A 10,091-nucleotide genomic window follows, 5' to 3' on the forward strand; every position below is an offset into this window, starting at 1 on the left:
TCTGGCAGTATACTTGCTGCCTCTCCCTCCCTCCCTCCCTCCCTCCCTCCTCATAATACATTCTAAATCCTAAAGCTGCTCAAAGCTCATCAGTTGACAATTAGCCTGGGGAAGACGCTGAGGCTGACACACTACCCTCAGTTCTTAGACGTGTTTTGCACTGCAGTTGTACACTCCTCCATCTTTGGCTATTATTACAGCGCAAACATGAAATATGAACACAGGGTCTGTGGCCCAGGGGGTCTGGCAGCTATTTATCACGATATTATTGTGGCTGTAGGGGATAGTTCACCCAATAAAAATGAATTTCATATTCATTTAATCAAGTTATGTCATTCCAAACCATTTTAACTGAATTTCTTGTGTGAAAAACAAAGAGAGTCGTTTAGCAGAACTGTATTTCTGTATAATGAAAGTGGATGGAGACCAGGGATGGCTGTGCAGGACATTCTGCTTGGTTACTGATTTTGTGTTCCACACACAGAAAGAGTCATAAGGGTTTGGAATGACATGAAGGTAAAGAGCTGTTTACACCATGAGCATTAATGATAACTATATTTGCAATCACACCTACAGACATTTACTGTGTGCATGCTAAAATCGTGGATTCTGATTGGCTGTCAGTGTTTTTATCGTTTGGTAGATGTGCAAAAGGGCTGTTCACAAGTAGGACATCTTTATAATTGTTTTAATAATTGTTCCATACCTGCAGCTACAATGATAACGACACAGAGAAACAGTATCAATGGAATCACTATCAGAATAAAACCAGACAGCCAATCAGAATCCACCCATCATAAAAAGTCAAGTATTTAAAGCAACAGATGGCATATCTGATGGCATATCTGATGGCATATCTGCAGCGCACATTTATAATAAGCAGAACACTATCGTGCACTTGCATCGAAGATAATATCGTTATCGTTATAGTTATAATTTTTGTTACAAATAGGCCTTAAATCTGAAATTGATTTCAACAATATACAGTAGTTCCTCTTTGTCGTCATCAGCTGAGGTATGTGGATTTTCTTATTCTCACAGAATTAGAATGATTATTAAACTTTTGTAGTTATCTTCAAAGATACTGCCTTTGATGTGGACAGCCCTTATGTAAATGGTAAAATGATCTTCAGTTTTGGCTGAACTGTCCCTTTAAATCTTGTCAGGCCCCTCTGAAATGCATCTGTGAGTGTTTAGTGACAGTAATAAAATATTACTGCAAAGAGAAGTCACATCTGAATCAAATCAAAACAGATGACCTAGAGGGCAAATGACGCAAATGTTGTTACGAATATTTATTTATGGACAACAATAATATTCATTGTCTTTAGTATAAGTTTTCTCTATACATAAATATTATTTTATAATCTTAATGTAAGCTCAGCCTGCAGTGCCATGACTTGCATGGGGATGCAACATTAGAATAGCAAGTATCATCAGCAGGGGGCAGCAACAATCATCCAAAATAGCAAATTAGTAGTCATTTAAAAGACAGAAACCATAAAATCAAAATAAAATGTTGCAAAATAGCACATCCAAGTCTAATGGTCTGCTACTCTGTACATTTATTTAGATCGCACAGTATTTTGATTCACAGTATACCATGATACCGACCAATTACCATGGTACTTTTGACACTAATAGTGTTATTAATTTACTTGTGAAAAACCAAAAGAGTCTATGTTTATCTTTTATATAAAAATGTGTGGCAGTGCCTCAGTGTGTGCTTCAATTTAGACCAAAAAAAATGTCATTTACACATAATGGTTTCGTAGCAGCAGGTGGCAGTATGAGGCTGTCGATTTAGTCAAGCCATTTAGAGTTACATTTGTAGGTCTAAAAAGAAGAGTTGGCACATTTTTCATAGAATACTATAAAACAAAATTGCAGGATGTCATGAAGGTGGCGCAAGTAGTTGCATTGCCATTTAATTCAGGTATATTTGCTCATATGAGGCTTGTATTAAAACGTTAATGATCAGAGAGAGATCACGGTCAGTTATCCAGACTTACTGTGAATATAACCAGATTTAATTTATTTGAATGTGCTTTATTTTAAATGATGAAAAATATTTGTTTCTATATATTTTTAATAGCGTGTTTCAAACATTAATTGTCACCATAATAATAAATTGTCACTAAAGCATGCACAGATGAGACTCCAGGGCCTCATGATGATGGTGTTCATGCACTCGAATATCATTAGTGTCAAAGGCCTCTACAGAATCATGTTTGCGCCCAGTGAATGATTTGATATTGCTCTTATAACAGCCTCTAACCCGAACCCAAACAGACCAAAAATGACAGCAGAAAACAATCAGGGAACTCACATCTGCTTAAACAAAGGGTCTAGTGACACTCTTACTGAGGCCTTTCCTGGTGATAAATCTGAGTCAGGAGATCAAGGGTTAGGGTGAAAAAGTCAAATGTCACAGTGAAAACACCCATTCTGAGCCAAATGCACGAGTAGAGGAATTCAGTTATTGTGTTGTCTAACCACTATTGGCCAGGGCTGCATCCCAAAAGCATCGTAAGCCTAAATTGATCGTAGCTCCACTGGTGACAGTGGTTCTATGATCAACTTGGGAAACGCAGCCCAGTTCAAGAAGAACACATCTCCATAAGACCGCATTGTCAACATTGAAAATATATAGGCTACACTAGCAGAGTTTGGGGTCATCAGAATTTTTCGTAAGAAAATGAATACTTTCATTCAGCAAGGATGTATAAAATTGATTAAAAGTGACAATGAAGGCATTCATAATGTTACCAAAAAAAAAAAAAACTTTTCAAACAATGTGACCAAAAATGTTTGTGTTCACTGTTTGTGTTCCTTTTCCACACAAATACTAATCAGCACATCCGTTTTATAATAATAATAATAAATGTTTCTTGAGGGGCAAATGAGCCTATTACAATGATCTCTAAAGGATCATGTGACACTGCAGAAATGGATTTGTCTGCTAACAACATTTACACAAACATAGTACTTACCCACCAGACTATCATCATTGTAAATGTAATTAAAATGATCATGTGAAGGAGTGCAATTGAAGCCAACATGAAACAAATGCAACCCCAAACAAAAAAGTTTGCTATCAATAAGATATCTGATGGCAATATTAGTCACACTTATATGTACTTTTGCTTCAAACTAGTTTGTTTTCTTACAGACAGTTCACTTAAGTCTTACATACATATTGAGAATATGCATTAGTAATCAAATTAAAAATAATCAATTAAAACAAATAAACAGTGCCAATCATTGATGCAATAGCCTTGCAATATGCCGCGAAGGAACAAAGTCAAAAGATGTGGGATGGAGGTGAAGTCATTTCTCTACAGAATGCACTGTTGACCAGACAGACTTCATTAGCTAATGGATCTGCCTTGCATTAATCAATTCACAATTCCAGACAGTCCTCTGAGAGACCAGACTGTCTTTATTCCCCTTTCTGCTTCTCTCTCTCTCTGTTACACACACACATGCAAGCCCTTTTGTCCTGTGCCATTTCTGTCTATTCCCCATGGACAAAATCTTAATATCTTCTCACCCTCATATTGTCTCACAACATCTGTCTACTGTACATGTGTGAAATTAAATTCAAGGAATAACTAAATTAATTAATCTAATAGGGAAATGCATTTGCCAGAGAGACAGAGTTGAATTAAGACCTCAAGAGATGCAAAACAATCCTCTGCTTTGGAGTAACACTAGAAAATGTGCACCATGAGTATTTACACTACACATCATTTTCAGTATTTGTATGGTGTATGCGTGCATGTACTGTCCGTGAGCCTCTGAAAGCCCTTGTTTGGCAGATGGGGTGTCATCGCTGAGTTCTACAGGAGGTCTGGACTGAGAACCCCTGCGTCTGTGGCACAAAATGATGTGCCATCTGAGAAAAAGGCCCACACCATGACATCTCATCAAAAATGCATCATCTTCATACACTCAGGGGGCTTCTACTATCCCCAGGGAACATCTCCTATTATCATAACATTGAATATAAAAGACTGAATGAGAAGACTATATTTATGGGTTACATTTGGACTAAAAAGAATGGGGGAAAATATCTAAAATCAGACAATATAAAAGTAAGAATTAACAGCAGGTTGGTGGAACCTCTCACATTAACTAAGAGAAATATAATATAATATAATATAATATAATATAATATAATATAATATAATATAATATAATATAATATAATATAATATAATATAATATAATAGCAGGCTGTTGGATTAATAAAAATTTATACAAATCATTAATATAATATAATAAAATATAATAGCAGGCTGTTGGATTAATAAAAATTAATACAAATCATTAATATAATATAATATAATATAATATAATATAATAGCTGGCTGTTGGATTAACAAAAAATTCTACAAATTATTAATATAATATAATAATATATAATATTAATAGCACGCTGGTGAAACTTGTCACATTAACTTATCATAATTAATAAAGAGAAATAATTAAGAGAAAGCAATAAAAAGATAAAAGCATTATCAAACTTGTTTAGTACACTATTACAAGCGGGTCACAATTTGTTAATTCTATAAATGATTATTAAACTTTGTTTCTTTCCTCTATGGACACATAAAGCTTAAGCCTTAAAGTCTGTTAATTCCTTTCCTCCTGACTGTGAGTTATAGAGAGTTTAATGATATTATATTAAGCCTTCCATTCTTCCTCCACATCACGTTACACTGCTGCTGACAACCATTAAACTCATTCTAAAATTAGAGTGAGAGATAATAACTGAAATATATCCAAGAAACTCCAATAGCTTGATTCCCACAGTAACCTAAGATATTATTTTTCATATTATCACTGAATATAATCCAAGAGCAAATACGTTGCATTTTCACCTATACTATGACTCATATATAGGCTTGTATTAAACTATTATCACTTGAGTCATTCATACAAACTCGCTAATATGCTTTAACTAATGTAGCAGTCAAGATTTTTGGTGGGATCATGTGATGAAAGAGGGTCTCAGAGGAGATCTATCTGCATTCTTACAGGTTACAGGGTCACAGAGCAGTAAGGTAGGGGAACAAATACTCTGTGAAACAATGAGGGAGGACAATGTCATGACCTCGAGTTGGTTTGGTATGTTTGTGCACAGCGTATGCAACTCATTGGGCAAGCACAGCTGACTAAAAAGAGAAAAAATAAAGGCAAACGTGGTTAAATTGAATGCTTAGCTGAGAAAAGTAGAGAAAGTTTCAAAAAGAAACTTTCACTGATTCATGATCAAAGATTATACTTTTAGTTTTATATGGACCCCAATTGTACATCGAGGTATAGACAGATTAGACTTTACAAATGTATTTGATGGTGCAATAATATACTAGACTCTTAGAGTCTAACTGACTAACTTTTTTTAGAAGCAATGAGATTAGAAAAGGGATTGTCCCAAGAAAGCAAATGGCTCTGAAGTCCTGATACAGACTTAACTATCAATATGTTCATAGTTCAATAGCCCTAGTTCTGAGAGGAAAAAAGCAGCTTTGTCATGCAGGCTTGTTGAACGAAGCTTGAAATAAATAGTTTCGCGGAATGATTTATAATTGAGAGCTTGAGAGAAAACGGTCTCTTCAAAAAAAAAAAAAACCTTCCTTGGAAAAATGTTCTGTGTACAGGCCATTGAATTTAGTTCAGTCAAGCAACCCGGAGCAGGAAAGGTCAGAGTTCAGGGAGGGGAAGTCTTTGTTTCTTAGGTATTGTCCATGTCAACATATTCTGCCAGCATGTGAAAAACTATACACTGCTAGACTTCCATGCACTCCACTGCAATCTGATTTATTTGATAAAATATTTTATAAAATACTTAATACTTCCACAGTCCACATATTGTGTTTGAACTTACCTTAAGCTCATGATTTGTAATTCACCTCATAGTTCAACTTTGCTAATATGAAATCCTGAAATGGAATTACTTTACAAATTATAAGCAGCCCTGTACATTCCAGGAACACTTCCCAAACTAAGCCTGTGCAAAGAAATCAGTCTGTTTATGATCCCGATAGTTGTTCCAGCTGGCTGAAAACTCAAGGCAGACCTGTTACAAACAAGCAGAGACAGAGACAGAATACCAGAGCAGATATGAGGACAAGCTGCCATTTAATGGATCGCATGGACCAGCTGGAGTTCATGAAGGTGGGAAATAACAGATGAAAAAATATCAAAATGGATTTGCTAAAAAACACAAATAAGTCAAACATACTTACGTTGCATCATTAACTTTGGGCAAATATTGCCTTATCTTTATATTCACTTAAAGTGTATATGATACATTTGGACAGAAGCCTTGCGTGCAAATTATTATCTCTCCATTATGGCATGACTTAAGGTTACCCAATCCATCAAAATCTGTCACTCTTAAAAAACAAATACTGGTCTGATTTTACTGCATATTAGAGGAGAAAACAACATGGTCATTGAAAATCTGTCTCTGCATGTTTATAACTGGACCTGCGTACACGAAAAGAGTTTCCTTTTGATCATTAATTCAGAGTGGAAAATGTGACATGATTTCAAGTACTTGTAAGCAGTAATTAACAGGATCAAGAAGCACTTTACATTTTTAAAATGTTTCTTAATCATCTTAATATTGAATCTCAATGACCTGTTTTCTGGGAGAAAACATGAAAGGAAACCTTTGGTTTGTAGAGAAAAAAAGATCTGTTATTGTAAATTGGCAGATGTGAGGAGCATTGGGTTTCATCTTAGTGATATAACACTGGCTTGTTTGGTGCTCTCACAGGACCCTGTTGTGTCTTAAAATATCCTGAGTAAAACTTTTACTGCAAAACCTGCATCACCTAAAGGCATCCTGTCCTGATGTTTATCATTAAGCACATGTCTAGTTAAAAGTAAATGAGTTAATCCTTAAGTGTGTACTAGGTCTCAGCAAATTTCAGAATTGGAAGACTTTCTTTCTATAAAGTTGGAATTCAATTATAGATGAACCAGCCTTAGATGAATCAACTCTGATTTGATCTAAACTTTTACCACTTTTACCACTGCATTTACATTGTAATTAGCCCTGAATTAGTGTATTAATAAAATGGGTTTCAATAAAATGGCTAATAATATCTGAAATACAATAATAACTGTACAAACGGTTTTATGTATATGTAAAGCAATGAAAAGAAGACACAACTCACGATACTTTTACGACAGTGTCGGTGGCGGTAACCATAACAACAAGTAGATAACGTTTTCCGACAGAAAATGGCGACTTACGCATGAGGACGTGAAGTAAGCAAGAAGTGCTCGGCAATGACATTTAAGTCATTACTTATGTTATATTATTAGGCTTCGTTTCACTCCTGTTTTGGATTTAATGTTTGTGCCGTCTCGGTAAGAGGCATTATTGAAAAGCGATGAGTGGACCTGTGATTCAAGAGAAGGTTGCTAAACTGTTAAGCAGACAGAATGGAAAACCTGTTCTGAGACCCATCAAACCTCTGGCGCTGAAGAACGAGGTCGCCAGCCGCAGCCTAAGGAAGGGAGGTCAGGAAGTATTCATTTAAAAACAATGTAAATGTATGTGTACAAAACCTGTTCGCTGGCGGTTAATTTCTTGGGCTCTTCTACTGGCCTGCTTTAGATCGAAACGATTACAGAAATTACCTTTCTTCACTATTTCGCTGTTCATTATGTATTCGATTTGTTTAATAAATTAGATATTTTATGCACATTTTTGAAATATTACGTATAACATTTGTTTAAATACAGCGTAACTGCTTCTCTGTTTAGCCTTTAAAAGCCGTACGTTTAAAATATTAATACTTATTTAAACGGACTAGTTTAATGAACCTTTATATGGAATATAAAATAAGATCTAGACAATATCTGTTTCATATTTGATACATCAGGCTTTTGTGGCCCAAGTAGTATGATAAAGTAAAACTGTAGCACATTCGAGAATGGGAAAAATACCTTTTTATTCAAAGCTCTAAACCAACCAAGTACATATAATCTGATGTAGTTGTTATCATTTATATGGCCAGATTTACATCGAACTACAATTTTAATGTCAACTAAAGTCGTAATTCAGTTTGAATAAACTATTTTTTTTAGGCATGAAGATACATTAAGCGCTTATACATTCATTTAAAGTACTGTGATGCCACTCAGTCTTCAATTTAAAAGTTACTGATTGGCTAAACTAAAATTATATGCATGCACTAATTTTTGCTTTTCTAAATGGGACTGGAAATACGTGAAAACGTGAATACAAGTGATTTGCTTTTTAAGGCAACATCGAAAGCCAGCTGTAATGCATTATTTTGCTAAACCCTTGAAACACACACTCTTTGTTACAGAGGCCACCTGTGTAACTGAAATGTCATTACTTATGGCTTGCTGGAAACAGAATGACTTCAACAACTCGGTCTGCTCTAAAGAAGTCTCAGCCTTCTACACATGTGTTGAAAAGGTAAATTAGGAAATCTTCTGTAAAACATCCTACTCGAGCTGACAGCAATTTAACATGGTTTTGATAATTACATGGGAATGGGTAATTAGGATAAACAACCAGATTTTCTCAGCAATTTCCTTATTATGGAAAACACACTTCCCATTTGCAATGCAGTTTCCTGTTAGAGCTTTCTTCTTTTTTTCCACCTCCCTCATCTGTTGTTTCCGTGTTTATGGCATCCTCACGCATCTAGTGAGATCAAGTTTCTATTCGCATCTCCCTCTAAAGCTTGAAAGCTAGTTGACTTGTATTAAAGAGTTGAATTAGAATAAAGTGCATGCAATATTTATTTGATTTAACATTGTTTCCTTATTTCACTTGTTGCAGGCGCAGATCAAGGCCAAAGGAAAGCAGGGACCGCAGGGTCGACTTTTGCCTAAAGAAGCCAACACCTTATTAAAACGATTTCCCAACATGAGCAGTGAGATCTAGGACCAGTAATGCAGATTAGTCAAAGAGTGGACACTTTTATAATCTGAGGACTTTAGTCTGAGTGTATGACTGGGCCAGGCAGTTGAAGAGAACGGGTGTGGAAAGGTTTTTGTTTTTTGTTTTTTAAATGCAATGAAGCTGTCACTGGGGCTCAATCTCTGCCAAAAGGACATCAGCGGGTGCTCACAAAGCAAATGAATTGCATTCGTAAGGTTTTGTATTAAGGCACTTTTGGTGATTACTACATTACTGCACTCCTGCAGGTCATCTCATCAGAGCAGTACAAAGAAACAAACACTGGTTCCTTCACACTTAAAGGGATAGTTAACCCTAAAATGAAAATCTGTCACCCTTTACTCATCTTCATTTCTTCTTTTGTGTTCAACAGATGAAATGGGTCATACAGGTTTGTAATGACATAAGGGTGAGTAAATGATGATAGATTTTCATTTTTGGTTGAAAGTGTCCCATTTTGTAATTGGAGTTATTGATGTTTGACAAAACCATTGTTACTTCTCATATAACCTGAATGTTATTATATTGGTTTTTTTTGGTACTACTTTTTGAAATCTCCCCTGCATAATTGAGCTGTGATCTGTAAAACCCAGCAGTTTATTTATTTTACAAATTTTCTTCCTGTTTGGTGCTGTGTCCACAATATAATTAGTCTCAGCCATTTTCAATTATCAGAAAACGGAGATCAAGGGAGAAGTACTCCGTGCTGGATCACATTACATGCCAGAACACAGTGTATTGAATTTGACCACAAGAGCTCGGCGATGAAGATATAAATAACTCATTATTAAACATATTAACTTACAAGCAATTCACTTTCTGTGCAGATGTAATTTATCACGGTTTGTTTGATTGGTATGAAATGTTGTTAAACATTGCGACCATGAATTAGTTCGGTTCCCTTAACCTTGGCCATCCTGTGATAACACAGCCCACCATTTCCTTAGGCTGATTATCAAGAGTTGTGGGAAGCATAATGTGTTTAGACCCCAAAGGAAATGCTGTCTGCTGTAAGTCTAAACTTTGCTCAATCACATTGTAATGTTGCACAGTTGTCAACATCACAAACTTAAAAAAAGAAAAGGAAAAAAAAAAAGAATAAAGTAACAATGAACAGCCAAAATAGTTTAGG

The 10,091-nt window shown here is 35.4% G+C and overlaps 1 protein-coding gene across 1 annotated transcript; it reads left to right on the forward strand.

Moving 5' to 3' along the window:
* The first annotated feature begins 7,238 nt into the window (after positions 1 to 7,238).
* chchd1 (coiled-coil-helix-coiled-coil-helix domain containing 1) lies at positions 7,239 to 9,774 on the forward strand. The gene is made up of 3 exons (XM_026224589.1): positions 7,239 to 7,542; positions 8,358 to 8,470; positions 8,840 to 9,774. Exons 1-3 carry the CDS (start codon positions 7,413 to 7,415, stop codon positions 8,942 to 8,944), a joined length of 348 nt encoding a protein of 115 aa, XP_026080374.1. The 5' UTR covers positions 7,239 to 7,412; the 3' UTR covers positions 8,945 to 9,774.
* Positions 9,775 to 10,091: the final 317 nt, after the last annotated feature.

Source organism: Carassius auratus, chromosome 38 (genome assembly GCF_003368295.1).
Source record: "Carassius auratus strain Wakin chromosome 38, ASM336829v1, whole genome shotgun sequence".
Taxonomy (NCBI): Eukaryota; Metazoa; Chordata; class Actinopteri; order Cypriniformes; family Cyprinidae; genus Carassius; species Carassius auratus.

What these genes read in the sequence shown, in the direction of transcription:
- chchd1 (XM_026224589.1), top strand. Translation starts at nt 7,413, where the DNA reads ATGAGTGGACCTGTGATTCAAGAGAAGGTTGCTAAACTGTTAAGCAGA. An exon ending in CCGCAGCCTAAGGAAGGGAG is followed by an intron (nt 7,543 to 8,357) that starts GTCAGGAAGTAT and finishes TCTTTGTTACAG; the next exon opens with AGGCCACCTGTGTAACTGAA. An exon ending in TCTACACATGTGTTGAAAAG is followed by an intron (nt 8,471 to 8,839) that starts GTAAATTAGGAA and finishes CACTTGTTGCAG; the next exon opens with GCGCAGATCAAGGCCAAAGG.